Source organism: Phalacrocorax carbo, chromosome 2 (genome assembly GCF_963921805.1).
Source record: "Phalacrocorax carbo chromosome 2, bPhaCar2.1, whole genome shotgun sequence".
Classification (NCBI taxonomy): Eukaryota; Metazoa; Chordata; class Aves; order Suliformes; family Phalacrocoracidae; genus Phalacrocorax; species Phalacrocorax carbo.
Window position 1 is genome coordinate 135,590,814 of NC_087514.1, and position 18,107 is coordinate 135,608,920.

The following is an 18,107-nucleotide window of genomic DNA, read 5'->3' on the forward strand; positions in this document are numbered from 1 at the left end:
TTTTTTTCCTTATATCCAGTCTAAATCTACCCTCCTTTATTTTAAAACCATTACCCCTTGTCCTGTCACAACAGGCCTTGCCAAAGAGATTGCCCCCATCTTTCCTATAGTCCCCCTTTAAGTACTGAAATGCCGCAATAAGGTGTCCCTGCAGCCTTCTCTTCTCCAGGCTGAACAACCCCAACTCTTTCAGCCTTTCTTCATAGGAGAGGTGCTCCAGCCCTCGGATCATTTTTGTGGCCCTCGTCTGCATTAGAAAGTAAATTACTTGCAATAAATATTTTTTGAGATATATAATTTTTTTTATGTTTTGGAAATGGAAGTGAAATGCTTTTGGAACCTATCAGTACATTTTTGACAGTATTGGAGGAGGCGTGAAGCCCTAAGAAAAAGTATAAGTGTTCATTTTAATTTCTTAATTGCAGTGTTTATTTGGTATTTAGAAAAAGATATCGGGTACTTCTATGAATATTTGGTACTCTGAGAAGCTAATCAGGAAAATTACAGGAAAAGGCTTTAACGTGCTTTATAAATTACCTGCTTTGTACCTTCTGTTTGCTCGAAGTGAGTGCATGTGAGTGCACAAATAGTTATCTCCCTTACAAATATCGTGCATGGAATACCAGATTACTGATATTGGTACAAAGACAGCATCCACTTCATAACAGCTCTAGTTTGCATCCTGAAAATATTGGTGATTTAAATTTGACTTATGAAAATATTTTTGAAGACAGTTCTTTTCTAAAACAGTTCCACAATGTTAGAAATAGTTTACATATTAAAAACACAGAGGGGAAAAGAGTATTCAGTAAATTCCAGAGTCTGAACTTGTGGAATTAGCTTTTGAGGGTTTTTCAGATGAGTTGAAAGAAATAGCTGGTAAGTGAGGTGAATTAAAAATAAGGAGATAAAGCCGGATTTTATGGAAGATGTAACTGACATATGTTGATGACAACGTTAATAAAATTCCAACTTAAAAGGGGTGTTAAGAATGTCTAAGAAACCAAAGAATACAAAAGGTAATGTCAAGACATAGCACCCATACCGGAAATATATTAATCTTAAAAGCATTGGTTTTATGTTATTCAAACTACAAGATTTGGGAGGGAATGTCAGCTGCATGTAGTAGTTTTTTGTTGATCTGTGTTCTGAGCAATGGAAGAACACTGAACTTGGGCCTTGATCTCACAAACATATGCATTATTATCTTTAAACACATCCTAGGTAGTTAATGGTTTTACACTTAAATATGACAGTATTGTTCTGGAAAAAATACTGTTTCCTCTATTTACTGGTATTCTCCATTTTAAAATAATAATGTCTTATGACTGAATTACCAAAAACAATCAACACACATAAAAAGAAAATATAAGCAGCATTTCCTAATATAGGAGTGCAAATTCAGAAGCCTGTAAAGGTTGTAGTAATAAAATCTTGGTCTAGAAGTTTCAGTAATAACTTCTTTACTTTTCACAGAGAATAGAAAGGAACAATTATTATAAAGCATGCATGGATGGACATAGGAAGCTACAGAAAGCTTTACAATATGAAAGTAATACTAATATATTTTGGATATAGAACTATATTAATTTTAAATCATCTTACTTCAGATAGGCATTGACAGAATGTTGGATCAAAACAGCAAATATGTGCTAAGGCTTGCCTGGGGTAGGTGGCCCCAGATACTTTTGCCTCTGCAACTACTATTTGATTATGATAAAGGAACTATTCACTGACAGAAAAATCCCAGCCCATACGCTAAAAAGAAACAAATGGTGCAATAGAATAATTGTTATGAAGCTGTTTGAAACTAAAAGGAAACTGAACTGTGGGTAATTTCTTACGCAAACATACTGGACTTTTATTTTAGTCTTTAAGACTTTTTGAAGACAAGAGGCCCGTCTACAGTGTGCTTGATGGATCAAGAAATACTTAAGAGTGCTAAATGTGTTTTCTGTCTGACTTGGTAAACCAAAAATTAAACATTTATGGTTTCTTTTTCATCAAAGGTCACTTAAAAATAGTACTATGTGCAGGCATTAAGGCAGTGGTTCTCAAAACAGGGATCACAGCCCCAAATGGCATCATCCAAGTAGCAAAGCAGAAGTGGTTCGGCAACCAGTAGTGAGATAATGAGCCTGAAGAGCAAATTAAGTAAAATCACAAACTAGAAGTTTGATAACGTGTTGAAACAAATGAGCCATGCCCTATATGACCACTGCATGCTTCTTAATTCATTTAATAATCAGCATAGAATTGGTCGAATGCTTGCAATCTGATTAGAATGATTGGGATGCTTCCTGGAGACCTCTCTCTTCTCAAGATGAACTTTTTTTATCTCAGCCATAATGACACAGCAGATAATGAATCTGGAAACCTACCTCTATTCACAGAAGTCCTTGAGGCCAAGTAATTACTGTTTAGTATTTTCAGGAGCCAGAAACTGAACTTCTAAGTAGCATGATCCTATGGACTATTCACTCTCTCATCAAGGGAAATTGGGGAAATGAGTGATGAGCCAGAGTGATCTTGCTTGCACAGAGTGTGGGACAGAGGGAAACCAAATCCAGTTTGAAACTTTCTACATGACCAACCTCATAGAGATCAGCATCTGTAAGCTTATTAATACAAAGGCCTAGCAAGTCATTCACCAGAGATTGATAATATTGGAGGCTGGACACTTATCCTTAATTATTACCACTGTGCGATCAGTCATGACTGCATATTTTGCAATAGGTAGAACTTACGTGATAAAAAAGGTTTACAAACACTGACTTCTAAAATAAAACTACAAGTAACTCTTAATGGAACTTCCAGTGAGTAAAAGACACAGAACTGGGGGCTCTTTTAACTTGATACTCAAGAAGTCAAACGTTAAACTGTCCTTTCCCCTTGGAATGGCTCACACGAAAATAGTAAGATTGCTCATAAAGGACAATATTCTGAATGGGCCATATCGCCTTTTAATGCCCCAAAACGTGGTAGTAGAATTTATGGAATAAAATGTTTATAGGTGATATTTTGCATATATCAATTTTCAGGTCTTCAGTAATTTCCGTAATATTTAGCTTATCTCCATATTTTAATTTTGCAGTCAGGTGGAAATTATTTGAAGCAGATTCATTTGCTTTGGTGAAAAAGTTGATACTTTTATGGAGGAGGATCGTTGTGCTGCATCAGTATTTTCACACACTTGAACAATTACAGATAACTTTCTGACCCACGTTGGTAGTTTTGTCTTTGATTTTGTTTCGAAATCTCTAACAGCTCATCGTTCATTTATATATTTTACCATGTGAATGTGCAGAAATCTTAACAGGCTTTGTTCAAAAAGTATATGATCAAAAACATTGGTCCATCTGGTTGATTTGATCATCAGAACTTTTTGTCTGTCAGACTTGCTCACATGAAAGCACATTTACAGGAACTTCTGAAAATAGCACAGTTTTTAAGTACAGATTTAGTCATACTGTTTGTAACAACTGCCTGTTAGCGCAACGTATTTCTAATTTTTACATGTTAGCATCAAAGTTGTTGGAGAGTTCTCTTAAGATTTCTGTCAATGAAATATTTATATTACTTAACTACAGAAAATTAGTTCTAAATGTAATGTTTGAAAGACAGAAAGCTGAGTAGTTTCAAAGAAATACTTTTATGTATGAATATTTTTTTCTGCTCCGTAATATATACAGAAATAATAAACCAGCTAGGTGGCTTTTTATTTTGAACTGAAATCTATTTGACCAAACCAGCCTTCTGTATCTGTTTTGTACCATTCAAATCATGTCAAGAAATTAATAAACATCATGTCTCTGGAACATTAGTTAAGAAATATATTAATTCCAAGTTTACCAAAATGCTGGTTAAGCTTTGGGCTTTGAGTCAGGAAAGGTCATAAACATTTGAGTGTTAAATAATGGAACACAAAACCTAGGAATCTCACTTTTGCTTTAAATGCTCTGGTGCATAATGTTGCGGGAAGGATAGCTGCTTGTCTGTACTGCACCTGATTTTAGTAGATATCCTGAAGTATGACACTGCATCATATTGATCAACAAATTGTCATTGTTACTCTTTTTTTTCAGGGTTTTAGTGCATCTACCGCATGCATACACGCTCTAATGTTTGCTTGCTTATTTTCTCTTGCCATCTTTCTCTGTTGTTCTTTCTCCATTCCCTTTCCTTGTTTCCCCTCAAGTCTTCCTCCTCTGCTAGCCAGAACAGGAGGATTAATAAATTAGTGGATTTATTACAACTGTGCACCTTTTTTATAAAGGCACTCAAATGAAGCATTTCCACAAACTAACTTTGCGGTGCAGTGCCAAACGCCCAGTCTGGAAGATGAGCTTTCCGGAAAAATAATTGGTTATCTTTTGAGTTTTCATTAAATAACTGTATAGGTTTTTATCAGAGACAGGTCAGAAAGTTGCTCAATTTCTGTCTCCTATTACAGCTTCTAGGAGTTCAACAAGCTGCACAGAAAACGATGACATTAATGTTTTATGCCTTTTACACGTGACCTTTTTAGACTTATCTCAGCTATTGAACTTATAGTTGGAGAAATCAGGGTTCTCCCATCACCTTGACAGCCAAAGTGATTAAGGCATGTAGACTTATCTTGAAAGTCATGTCTTCCTAAAATGGTCTTTGAACTTTCTTGCTTTTGTGGCCAATTCTGGCAATGTTAGTCAATAAAGGTTTCTAATTGTTTCTTTTGTGGATATTTTAATTGTATAAAATATATTACTCTAAAATAACTAGTATGGAGTGGAATTTTGGGGAACAAGCACATTCAAAAGGTAAAATGCCAAGCTCTCTAGAGGAAAGGAAAATATGTAATTACAATATAGCAACTTACAAAAGTGTGTATTTATTAATTATGCTAGGTACTTCAATGCGATAGGAAATAAACACTGAATTGAAGCCATTTGCAAAAACAGATACTATGAGCATCACATCTGAGTTTCATCTTCAAATCTTTTAGTATGAGATATTCTGACTTCTTTTTTCTGTCTTATGAAAGCTTTGATGTTGACTGCCTGTCTCTTAGTGGAGACATGTAAACATTTAAGATTAAAAGATTTTGACACTAAATTGTGTTTGCAAGCTGCTTTTAACTTCTTTTATCCATTGCTACCTTGCCTAACAGAAACCTGTGAATTCCATTGTACCTGTTTATGGACGGTTGCACTTTTGAATTGTTAGTGCTGCAATTCTCAATTTAAAGCAATGCTTATACTCTTAATCTCTAAGCTGGGCATCAAAAACTAGTCTTCTCACCATGGTTCCATACTATCCCCCAGAGGCATCATTTTGCAGGTAACCGAAATACTCACCTATAGTACAGAGTACATCTGTTTTTTCTGGCTTAGCTCCGAATACATAAAATAATAATAAAAAGGAAGCTTACTGAAATTGTTACGTGTGCTTAAGAAGCACTTTGAAAATGTTACCAGCTTGCTGCTGTGTTTGTTTTGTGATGACCTTTTGTATTTTGGATGCACTTTTTTAGCAAAAAAATATGGCTGAAATTTTTCAGATAACTCTTTCCAGTTTCAATATAAAGTTTAGGTTTAGAGCAGAGGTATTCAACAACTCTGGAAATAGGACTTTTTAGAGTCAGTGCTAGCTTGGCTGGTAGTATAGATGTTGATCAGACTTCTCAAAACGATGTGTTCTTTGTTGCCGTACAGGTTTTGTGTTTAATCATATGGCAAAGATGTGTAACATTTCTATGGAATTTAGGGTTTCTACAGGCAAAGAGCAGTAATTTCTACTCCATTAATTTACTTGTCTCAAATGATAATATCAGTTGTGGGTTTTGTTTTTTTTTTTACTGTGCCATTTAAATTCCTCCTTCAACCTTCTTCAGTTCTTCAAACCCCTTCAAACTTCTTCAGTTTGTAGAACATTTTCATCACTGTATTTGACCAGGAAAACTTATTAAGTTCTTCAACCATTTAAACACAAAAAGAAATCCTCATCAAGGTGTATGGTGTTAGTAACTGAAACCATTCTGTGGCTTTTGCTGCAGTCCTCATGGTATGGTAGCTCCTAAAATTTGTGCAGCAGAAGCAATGGCCTTGAAATCTAGTATTTAAGTATTAATTTCCACTTTCATGCCTCTTCTGCTATTTACAAGCAGGAATCAAGTGATCCAGCCCCAGGCTGACTGTGGGGGATATCTTTACAAGGGTTAGAAGCACGGCTTGGAGTTTCGGTACAGATTTGAGATACTAACCTCCAAATCTTATTTGTTGCTTCTATCAGATTGTTCATATGGAAGTCATCCATATGGAACATACCCTGTGCTAAAGTATATACAAATAATATGTGATATTACACTTTATGGCAAAAGCCCTATAACGTCAAAAATGAAAAAGGCACTTTACTCCCTAGCCTGTGCACAGCCTTCAGGTCCCAATGAACTTTAAAAAATTATTTGGGAAGATAGAAATAAAACATAACAGACATTTTGGATTGAACGTATCAGAAAATTAGTAACTTACTGTAGTTTATTTAAAATAAAGTTTGTTTTCTCAACATAACTGATAGAAAGAATAGGAAATTATTAACCTGCTTTTGCTACTCTAGATCTTTCCCACCATGCATTTTCTAATGTCTTCAAATGAGATTGCTTCTCCTTTTCATTCTGGGTTTAAGAAAGGTGAATTAATCCAGCCTTCATTTTCTTTCTTTTGTTATATTAGAGCTGTGTTCCTTGACTGCAGTAGGATTTTTCTTTGAGTAAAATATGATGCATCCTTACCTAGGATGAGTGAAAGCTTTCCTTTTCACACGTCATTATTTCTGCAACTAGTTAAGAATGCTTCTTTTAATACAACTAAAAAAACTCATATAACCTTTCTTTACATTCAAAAATGCAGTTAAAAATTGCTAAAGCTATAGCATTAAGAAAACAGAATTGTAAGAGGGTATCTGACACTGACTTGAATCCCCTGCTTCCCAGTCTTGCATTCTTTTCATTAGCCAGACAAGTGCTCCTCCAAATGAGTTAGTTTTTTCTGCATCCCTCATTCTTTCTGTAAGACCAGTTGTGTTTTATCTCTTTCTGCATTCACAGTGCAGTCATATCATTCTCAGAATTATTTTTATAAAGCAAAGAATTCAAGCTCTTCCATCTTCCCTTTGTGTGATATTCTGTCTGTCCTAGTAGCTCCTTTGTGCCCTTGAACCTCTCTGAGATTTGTACAACTATATCACTTATCCATCTCATCTGGAATTACCTGTCCTGATATATCCCAGCTTGGGTTTCTTTGTTGGGGTGGTCTTTAGTATGCTACAATATATTACCATCAAAGGTGGCCATAATGGATCAGATCATAAGCAAACTCATTGCTTACTTGTTTTTCTGGTTTGTTTATGAATGTGTGGAACAACATAGATCCTATAACTGTTCCCACCTGAACTATGTGGATTCTGTTCTGAGAACTGACTGTTTACTCCTGCTCTCTCCGCTCTGTCTTTTGAGCAAGTATTTATCCATGTCAGGACTTCTTTCTTATGTCATGGCCCCTTCATTTTCTTAAGAACCTTTGGCAAGGAATTTTGTTGAAAATCTTGGAAATCCCAGTAAATTCAATCACTGTCACCCACTCCTTTGAAGAAATCCAGTAAGATTGCAAAGTAAAACTTCAAAAGAAAGACACCCTACTCTACTATCATCTTTAACTTGCTGTCCGCTATTACTATCCAGTATTTCATTTTTTGTTAAATTGCTTGATACAGGCTTAAAGCTTTCTATTCTCAAGTTCTCTGTATCTTCCCAGATTTTTCTTGTTTTAAATTGGCAATTACTACCACTCAATTGTGCCAATAAGGTCATTTTTAAACTAGAGATAATGCAGCACCGTTAGGAGCTGAGCTTCAGAACTGTTGGGTACGTGCCATATAGTCCTGAGGATTTGTTACATTCTTCTCCTTAATTTCTTTCATACCTCTTCTGCAGTTAACTGCAGTTTTACAGGTTATTTGGCTGTTAACAAAGAGGAGATCCCGCATGTGAATTTCCACGACACCAATTCAGAGAATTAATTTAGTTTCCATTCAATAGTAGAGTCTTTTCTGAGTGCTCACTGTACACGTTGATCATCAGTTGGCCCTACAGACTCTTTGGCAGACTTCCTGCTTCTGATGTGTATGAAGAAAGATTTATTATTGGTTTTGATTCTTTTTGCTAGTTCTCTTCAAAATCTTTTTCGTTTGTTCGCCTTACTGTGTTTTTATATTTACTCTGCCAAAATTTATGATTCTCTCTATTTTTTCTATTTGGGCATGTCTGCATCTTTTCAAAGGATGCCTTCTTGTTCTTACAACCTCTCTTATCCTGCTGTTTAACTATACCACCCTCTTTCTGCCTTTACTTGAGCCTTCCCCTCCCCAGGCAGCATCCATTGGTTTTGTGCTTTCAATATGGTCACACTTAGTAGCTTCCATATTTCCTGTGAGGACTTAATTCTCTTAGCTGCTCATTTACCTTCTTTTTAACAAGTTTCCTCAGTTTTTCATTATGTAGTTTCCATTTCTGTCCTTTTGGCATTTTATATTCAGTATATGTAATCCAGGCTCTCTTCCTTAGCTTTGATCCACTCAGTGACAGATCTGTATTCTAAATTCAAAATATAATACAAAACATTGTTTCTTCTTGTGTCAGTTTGATTTCCTTACTCTTACTTCCCCACTCCCTCATCTGCAATTTGTTCTGTCTGTTTTCTCCCTCAGTCTGCAACGTCACCCTCCTCTTTTGTGGCTTTTGATCCTGGCTCTTTCAGAAGCCAGGATCTTCATTCTTCATGTAGGTCTAGCTGCACTACCTGATTCTGGTTGCAAGATTTCTTATATTTTGACCTATTTAATTTCTGTTTACTGGGACATGAAACCTATCCCTCAGTTCTGTTTCTGTCGTATTACCCTTTTTCTTTCTCTGCTTTGTCTTTGTTGTCCCGTGCTTCTGTGGATCTTCCTGCTCCTTTTGTGGCCCGTCACCATGGGTTTGTTATTCAGCAGATGTCTGCAAAGTTTGTCTTGTCTAGGCAGGCTTTTTTCTTCTTTCTTCAGCCACAACCTCATGTCCTAGCTCAATCTTCCCTTCTGAGATTTCTAGCACAACGTATCTCCTGTATTGACTATCTTTCAGCTTCAATGTGTGTTTCTTTTTGCTATGTGAGTATTGTTTTCATCTCATGCATATCTCTGTCTTATAGAGAGATGACAAAGGAACACTCTCATGCAAGCTTCTCTGATGCCTATTAACAGCTCCCCGGATGCTCTCGTGCCCTTGTCAGCCATGGTTTCTCATCTAGCCATTTGCCTCATGTTATCTGCTCAGTTACTACGTGCAAAGGTGCAAGTATGCCCTTGCTCCTTCAGCATAGCTTACACATATTTGCACCAAGCAGCTCACAGACCTTGCTGCAAGCAGCATCTAATCCATCCAACCACCAAGCAAGAGACAAGCAAGCAAATTCCCTTACAGCCAATAAATACATGCTGTTTCTCTTCACCAATGATAAGGCCAAACAATTTCTGAGTGCATTCTGCTGCTTGCTTCTGATTGCTGAAAGCTCTTTACTTTTTAACATTTAGAGATAACAGGAGGAGATCTTGTGGCAACTTCATCTTGCTAATGTTAAGTCTCTAAACATTTCTGCTGGCTTTCATCTAAATACATTTTGGAACATCTGGGTATGAAGATATGTTCATATCTCAAGACAGTGTGAGATGCATAGCATTTGAAGTTAGATTAAACTCTACTGTGAAAATTCTCTTCAGACATGAAATGCATGAATTCAGGATTAACAGAGGTAGAATGAGATACTACATTATATTTTATTTTAAAAGTACTGTCGTTCAGTGAAAGGCATGTAGATCATAGGAAACCTCCATGGGTAGTGATTTTCATCTGAATTTTGTTGTGAAGTAATTTCTAAAAGTTATTTTCCTATCCTATTCTTGGATTAAAAAAAGGTGGAAAATGTCACTATTATAGAATTTCCAGCATTCACAGTCTGAACTAATTATATTTGATTTTAAAACGTTCTTTGAGCTGTTGTTTTCCTAAGCCAATTTTTATTCATCCTCCTAAATAATATTTTAACTGTATTCCAAGCCTTAGAGTGTAATTTTCCACCAGCTCAGAAAAGTCATACTTTCTATTGAGAGGCAGAGCCTATTACTTCACAACGTACTTAAATGAATCTGCCTGATTTATAACTGTTTTGATCTCTGAAGTTTCCACCAAGCAGCATCTTTTAAAAAATGGGATTGTTTACATTTGAGTTTGATTCAACCTGTGTGGTACTGGCAGCAGCGTGACTGCTCATTTTTGGCAGATCCTCTGCCTTCAACTTTTTCCCTGACTCAGTTTTTCCATTCTTATGCAGATATGTGCTCAAGTATCTTTCACTTGTGTAATTAATACCAGTGTTCTGTGCTTAAATTTATTAGACCAGGTGTTGAATTTTGTAGGGAAAATTTTTAGCAAAACATCTGAGAAACAGAGATATCTATGATCTCCACTTAAACGACAGCACTAAAATGAAGTATGCTTTGTAAGCCTGACTACATACAAACTTTAATGTCCACTCAGTTCCTGAGCTGTGCAAGTTTAGAAGCTTCTCCCTGTCCTGTGAGATCTTTCGTTATCCAAAATGAGGTAAAATGGCTTCAGAGCTTTCTTTTGACTAGATCAGATACCAGTTCCATAGTTCAGCTTGTGATTTTTGTCCTCAAAGCATGCTCTGTGCTTGTAATGTTCAAGGCACAAAGATTAGTCTGTGGAATATGGCGTAACAGACGTTATGAGCTCATGGAGTTTATGAGCCAAAATTGTTGGTGTTGTCAAAGGGACAGCATGTGCCTTTTCCTCTGAAGTTGAGAATAACCTTCCTCCTTCTTTTGATTCTGCTGTTGGAGAAAGACAGGGTGTTAGTTCTTTCAGTAAAAGGTAAATTACTTTTTTCAAGTAATTTGACCTGTTGGGTCAGGGTGAAGCTCTATTTCTGGTGCTGACCCCTGGTCATGTGCACCTTTTCCTCCTTCTGCAGATAAGAAATTTTAATTAAAACATTTTCCCTCCTCCTTTACTAGAGGTATGTGTTACATAGTGACATAACTTTTGGAGTTTTAAGTCCTGATTATGTAAGGTGTGGGACAACTGAGCAAAACACGATGCATTTACTCAGAGCAGAGATGAAACATCCTGAATTCTGTTTCTAAAAGTAGTGGCAGCAGCTGAGGAGTCTGCCCTTGTACTTTGTGTTTGGGCAAAAGAAAAACTGAAGCAAATGTATTGATGTTTCAGAGTTTGCATTTATTTCTTGTATTTTTAAAACCATCCATAAAATGCTTCAGATGCTTGTGTTAGACAGGAACGTGGCTGTTATTTTGTTTCCTGAAGAATAATTAAAATACTGAAATGATTGCAGCCTAAAATTACATTCCTGCAAAGAGATTGGAATATTGAGGTTCAAATAAATGCATACTACTGCAAATAAACCTTGCTGACTTTGATTTTTCAGAACCTGTTCAACAGTGGTTGGTATGGAGGATCCTGGTTATCTGCATATTTGAATGGAAACGGTCTCCAGTGAAAAGTTTAAATTCAGAATATCTTCCAGCTATGTAAGCAGAGCATACTATGTTTGTTCTAGATAAAATGTTTTATGCTGAAAACATATAAACATTATATTATCCATCAGGAAAGAAAAAAACCTTGATATTATTAGAATCCCGTTAAGGAACGGGGTCTTAAAGGGGAGATAATTCAGGATAGGAAAGGATTTTAGGACATGTTTTGTCCCAGACTGCTTGTTCGTTTTGTTATGCTGTCCTGCAAATGCATCTTTAGGAGAAGCTTCGTGTACCAGCCAATACTTCATCCCATACACATTTTCAGGAACACAAAGGTAGGTAAGGCAGGTTATTAATGCTATACATATAATCTAGTAAATTTGTGTACAGGCGTTTGATCTCACAGGAGAGGGTGAAGGAAATGAAACTCTAAACAGAGTGTGGTTTTAGATCGGTCATCATGGGAGACCCGCGTAAGGCTGTGGGCTGCTCCTAAGATAAGTCTCTGGTCAGACAGGTTTGATCTGACAGAAACCATGCTACCTGCTGCGTGCATAAAAGAAGCCGATCAGTTGATGATACTCTAGTACTGTGATAGATGTGCAGTTTAGAAGCTCTTTGCTTTTAGTTGGCGAAGTTGAAGTTTCAGTGAGAGTAATTGCTTTTTGACAAATTAATATGCTCAGAGAGTTGCAGTCTGTAACTAATACCTGCTTAGTTTTGAACTGAGAATAAACCCTCAGCAGCTTTAGAACTGCTTTAAAACTAATATTTCTGCAATAGGACTAAACTGCTAAATTGTTACTAAGGGTTCATGGGTGAAAACGTGCTTCTGAACAGCAGTCTCTGCTTGGTACTAGATATGCGCCTGATTTAAAGAATTTTGTCAGTGCATTATGTATCCGACTCAGGTGTTTTAAAGGTAGTGTGCGCTGATGTGTCTCATGATACAGTGTAGCTCAAGAGTAAATTTTAAGCCCATTCTCATGAAGTCATGGCAAATCCTTGTTTAAAAGTGATATTGAAAGCGGTGGTACTGCTTCTAGGCCCTCTACATTCTTCCTACGGAAATAATTTTAACTAGGATTTCTCTAGAAGAAATAGCATGCAGAGTTAATTTTTTGTGGACTAATTAAAATGTCTTCTGCATTTCCTGTTTCTAAATCTTTTGGAGGGTAGGTGAGTCTGTTTTGTTTATAAAGCTTCAAAATGTTTGGGTGATTTACTGCACTCTTTGGGAGCTTCTGAAGTTCCATTAAACACGTTTGTTTGTACGTCAAAATTCCACTTACTCAAGTTTACTCCAAACCAATCTTAAGTAGTTACCTTTGTTACTAAGTAACAGCTAACCCTGCATTTATTATATCCAGTTGATGTAAGATTTTGCTGATTAACTTACTAGTAACTCCTACTGACCTGTCACAGGAAGAGAAAGCAAATGTCATAGTAGTTTTGCAACTTTTGTATAAATTTTGCCTAAAGATAGAAAATTTTGAAAAGATAACAATTATAGTTGTCTGTAGGTGCAGCCTCCTAGCTTTTTAACATTCTACTAAAAGCTTACGTGACTTGATGTTTGGTGGTTTGGATCCCCCCTGCCCTCCCCATAGTTGAGAAAATTGCATTTCACTACCTAGAATCATGGAAAAAGTGTTAATTATGGCTTTTCTGGAGCTTACTGAACAATTGGCCCAGTGAACTCAGATGATTTCCTCATTTTCCTTAATTCCATCTCTCTCTGACTGGTCAAAGTTTTGCTGCAAGATACCTTGCCACCCCACTTTTGCAGGCTTGAATTGGAAAAACATGGCTCTCTATCACTTGGATAAATTCATTTTCCTAAACAATATAATATCTTTGCTGAAACAGTTCACCCCAAGAATGAGAGTGGGGATAAAATTAAGTGGTGTAAGGAAGTAGCTGCTGAAAGTTTCTAATTATTCTAATAGAGCTTTTCGTAGTCAGGTTGCGTGTCAGACACAGCAATAGCGAAGGCATGCAAGTTGGTAGTTCTGTCAGCTGTAGTGATGCTTTTGTTGTTAAACAGGGCTTGTATGTCTAGTGGAAGAATAGGTATGTTTTCATGTGCCAGCATCTCCTTGTAACTGTCTGTAAGAGCTTGAAACCAGTCTATTCCTAAAGGAGATTAATTTGAATGTTCAGTGCTGAGCAAAATGAGTGGCTATGATGTTTCTTCTTCCTCATACTTAGAAAGTTAGAAATTAGAGACAGAAGAAAGATCATCCAGCCTCTTCTACTCTACATGCAAGATTATTCCGTTAAGTGAATATTACAGTCTTTGCCTTCCTTCTGTGTTGGTTTTAGTACCTTTATTCATCTTGCATAGGTGACTTGATACAGCCCATCTGAAACGAGTGTTTGTTTTGTGTACCCATCTATTTCAGCTTTTCACTGCTTGGCAAAAAATGTTATGTAATTAACTCTGGATATTTTTCCTCTTCTAATTCTTTCTGGTATGAATTAGGCCGTTCTCCCCTTCTATACAGCGAGGGCATATTTTCTACTAATTGATATTACAGCATTAAGAGAAACTGCTCGGAGGCTCACTGGCTCAGTGCCTAATTACCGCCTCCGTATTCTTGGTTAAGTGGGACATGAGCAATATCTTTCCAAACACACAGACATACAGAAATGTTCAGGGTTGTTATTGAAAAGCAACCTTTTTTCCCCCTCCAGATGTCTGCCAAAATCACACTAACGTTCAGTTACATCTTATTTCGTAAGTCAAGATCTTTGTTCGTGTTGCCATTTGAAAATGGTGTTCGGTCTTGCCTCAGATCAAAGTGCTACAACAGGGCAGATGTAAGGTAGCTTTTCACAGAAAAAATGAAACAGGAAATTTATTTTAAAATAGAGTTTTTCCTTAAAAAAAGTAGTAGCACTGGTGAAATAATCTGTGTTTTTTCAGAAATTCTCTATCAATATTCCATACTTGATATAGGTACTGGAAAATGCGCAAGGAATTATTCAGAATGCTTGTATGAGTGCTTCTCAAACTGGGGGTGGGGGGTGGCTACCCACATGCTGTAAATATGCAAGAGCTGCAAGTAAGAAGTGTTTTCTAGAAGCAGGATATCTGTGTTTAAGATAGTACTTGCCAGAATAATTAGGGATGTGAAAGATCAGATGCACTTGGGATGGGAACATTGGGCAGAATAGCTCAGTGTGTGCTAATTTATAACATGAGCTTTATCACTGGGTACTTTGGTGTTAATTAGTCTTGGCTAGTACACTCCTATGGTATTGGTCCAATGGGATCTTTTTGTTATTATGATTTTATCATTGCTAGCAGCATGATCATTATTTCTACAAGCTTTAGTGAGCTCTGTAAGTAAGTTGATATCCTTACACATTGTGTTTAGTCTAGATTTATGTTATCTCCAGGATTTGACCTTATTTGGTAACTAAGGTACGTACAAGATCAATGTAAAACTGACCAAAAGCTTTCTCACTTAAACACAGGATGGTTTTGTTGGGTAAGATTAGGAAAAACACTCTTGGCTATGCATAAGGATGGCTCTCCAATTAAGAAAGGAATGTTCTTATTTGTATAGTTCTCTTAGCAGATGAAAGCAGATTTACTGTATGCAGTGTGATTTGAGCGGTGTGGTTTGTTCATTTACTTAGCAAATACTCGTAGCGTGTCCTAACACTGTTTTGCAAAAAGTGAGCAAAATCGTGCTTTTATATTCATTAGGCATACTTTTTTATGTATCAGATTATCACCACCTCCTATGCAGTCACTCTGAAGTGTCCTAGGTTTCTAGCTTCTGTCCCCTTATGGGGATCCTTGACAGAGTCTGTTCTGATGGGGACTCCTTCCAGTCTGAGCCATAAACTGGGCTGGGATTGGAAGATACAGTAAATGAATTCAATCTTATTTTAAATTCTCCTTTCCCACTTCAACGATGAAGATAAGCTTCATCCTGGTAGGGAAGGTCAACGTAATATCAGGAGTATCTTTTCCTCTTTTCCTGTAAGCATTAATCCAGATTTAGCCAAGTGATGCAGCTATATAAACATTCCCTTCTTGTACATACACTGATGATGCTAGTGAAAGCTACAGCCCCGAAGTCTGCAGACATTCCTCTGCACTCATCGTGGTTTATTGTTCTGGGTTCCAGCTTTCCCTATGGCTATGAGGGAAAACTTCCACAAAGCCTTTGAATAGACCCCCCACAGGCTTTGTTTTGGTTTTTTTTCCCAGGGAACACTTGCAGCTCATTGTGCCCATTTGGTGCTGTTGTACAATGTGTAATAGTTGAGGTGGGGTAGAATGATTTTTGTGTGCTCACAGTCCCCCTCAGCTTGGGCACTTTGTTTCAGGAAGAGATATTTTAACTGGAAGGGGAGAAAAAAGGCAAGATAGGAGTGAACATTTCAGGAGATGGAAAGAAAAAAGGCTGGGAGCAGGGCAGCAGCAATGAACTTCACTTTTTATGGCACAGGTAGAGTAGATCGTGGGGTCCATGATCACTTTACCAGTCCTAGTAGTCTGCAGCATTTTTCAGTACTGTTCCCAATGGGTTTTGTAGGGCAAAAAAGTGAGTAATCATATAGTATTAAAAGGCTTTATGCAAAAGTATCTTGAAGTAGGCTGCACAGAGCAACCTTAATTATTGGAATTCTGAATCTTTGTGTTTTAAAATAGAAAATGGATATAGTGAACAGTATATTTCCTCTCTGTTTTCTCAAAAGCGATCTAGTATGTAGACCACTGCCCACAACTCTTCCACCGAGAACAGGAAAGGCAATGCAATATGCACATCATCTCTGAATGAGAGAAGGCTCTTCTACCCCTACTGACAGAATTTGGAAACTCTCTCAATAAGTACTTCATAAATATAGATGAAAACAGTACTCACATTTCTAATCTTTCTAGAAGATCTAAAGCATTTAAATTGAAATTTGCAGCTCAGATGATATATCCCCACTTGGCAATTGTAAAATAGGCCTTCTTTTTAATAGTCACTCCAGGGATACAGTGAGCAAAATAAGATTAAAGATATGATTATAAAATAAGGTAGGAGGTTTCTGAGGGTTGTGCTTTGTAGACATGTTTGGAAATATTTGCCCTAATCTACTGAGACAATGTTTTACTACATATGAAAGATATCTTAAAGATGTGATTTAGGACAATGAATGTGCATTTTATATAAACATGTTTTATCCAGTAAAGACCAAGTATTGTCTTGAATTGATTAGTTTATTATCATGACAATAATATAAATCATAGGAAAGAGATAATACAGGAGGATACAGAAAGCCAGAAGGATTAATCACTACAGTCCAAAGGTGAATTTTTTTATATACCAATGCAGTTTTATAATGCAGACTGGATTTTTTAACTGGCTGAGTATAAAAAAGTGTTGATTTGCAATCCCTGCAGCATAAATAGTACATTTCTTCATCAGTCAGCAATACTTTTATTACTATAATTATACTCAGAGGCAATAGGATTTTAGGCATCTGATTTTATCCAGATGATAATTATATATTTATTACCCAAGTTTCTAATGTTTATTTTGAAACATGACATTCCTACGCATGCTCATGCGTGCAGGAACACTCAAGGCCTACCAGGAGTTACAAATGCAGACTGTTTTGAAGAAACATGGTGCATTCATAGTACTTTTTAAATGGATTGAACGTCTCGCTTTCTAAAATATAGTTATTTCTAGATGGATAAAATATTTTATCATTGTTAACAGTATCTATTCATCATGGCATATTGAAGAGTAAAGTGGGGGCAACTGCAAAACCGTTCTTTTTGCTTAAACTGTCAGATATAAATAAAAGTACCAGCGATGTGGATTATATTCCAATTACTCCATCTTTCCCACCCGCTGAGACTATCAGCGTCTTCAGTAGAGAGGAAACTAGGATGCAATATTTTTAGTATAAACAAAGAGGAAGAAATAACTGTAGTAAAAATTCAAGTAGCAGAAGGAAGTTTTAAAAGTCAGAAAGAAAGTAGTGTTCTCTTCAAAATTCTTGTGAAATTGGCCTACCATGATCCTTAATTTCTGGGCTTTTCTCCACCCTGGAATCGACATCAGTATCAAGTTAGCAAATACTTAGTGGCTTCAGCTGAAGCATTTTAGCTTCTTTGACTGCCCTCATTGAAAACACGATGCAATGATGAATAGCAGTTTTTGAAAATCAAGTGAAGTTAATTTGTAAATCTCTACACAGACACTCTCTTTCAGAAATATAGTAGCCTGGGGCAAGTATCCGCAGAGGAGTGGAATGCGTATGGATTCACAGCTTTAGTTCACAAGATCTCAGTGTGATTCTGCATTTTTCTCCGACAGTGTTTTATAGCTTTTAAGTTTATTGTGCCTCTCAGAGTTTTTGAACTGTTCATTCTGTTAGTTTTTCCTTCCCATACACTGGATAGGTAAACAGCCTTCTGCATAGTTCTTTATATATACTGTTGGAATTATTAATGCTTTCATTGTAAGTGAATGCTATTTATGAGATACTCATAGAGT

The 18,107-nt window shown here is 36.6% G+C and overlaps 1 protein-coding gene across 4 annotated transcripts in view; it reads left to right on the top strand.

Annotated features, from left to right (window-relative positions):
- Window positions 1–18,107, top strand: part of CRPPA (CDP-L-ribitol pyrophosphorylase A) — a 123,398-nt gene that overhangs the window by 77,191 nt on the left and 28,100 nt on the right. The window contains exon 10 of one of the 4 annotated variants that reach the window (XM_064444501.1): window positions 11,541–11,643. The exons of the other annotated variants lie outside the window; for them this stretch is intronic. Coding sequence (XP_064300571.1) covers window positions 11,541–11,612 — 72 coding nt within the window. The 3' untranslated portion in view covers window positions 11,613–11,643. The remainder of the gene's footprint in view (window positions 1–11,540; window positions 11,644–18,107) is intronic. 4 annotated transcript variants of the gene reach the window in all.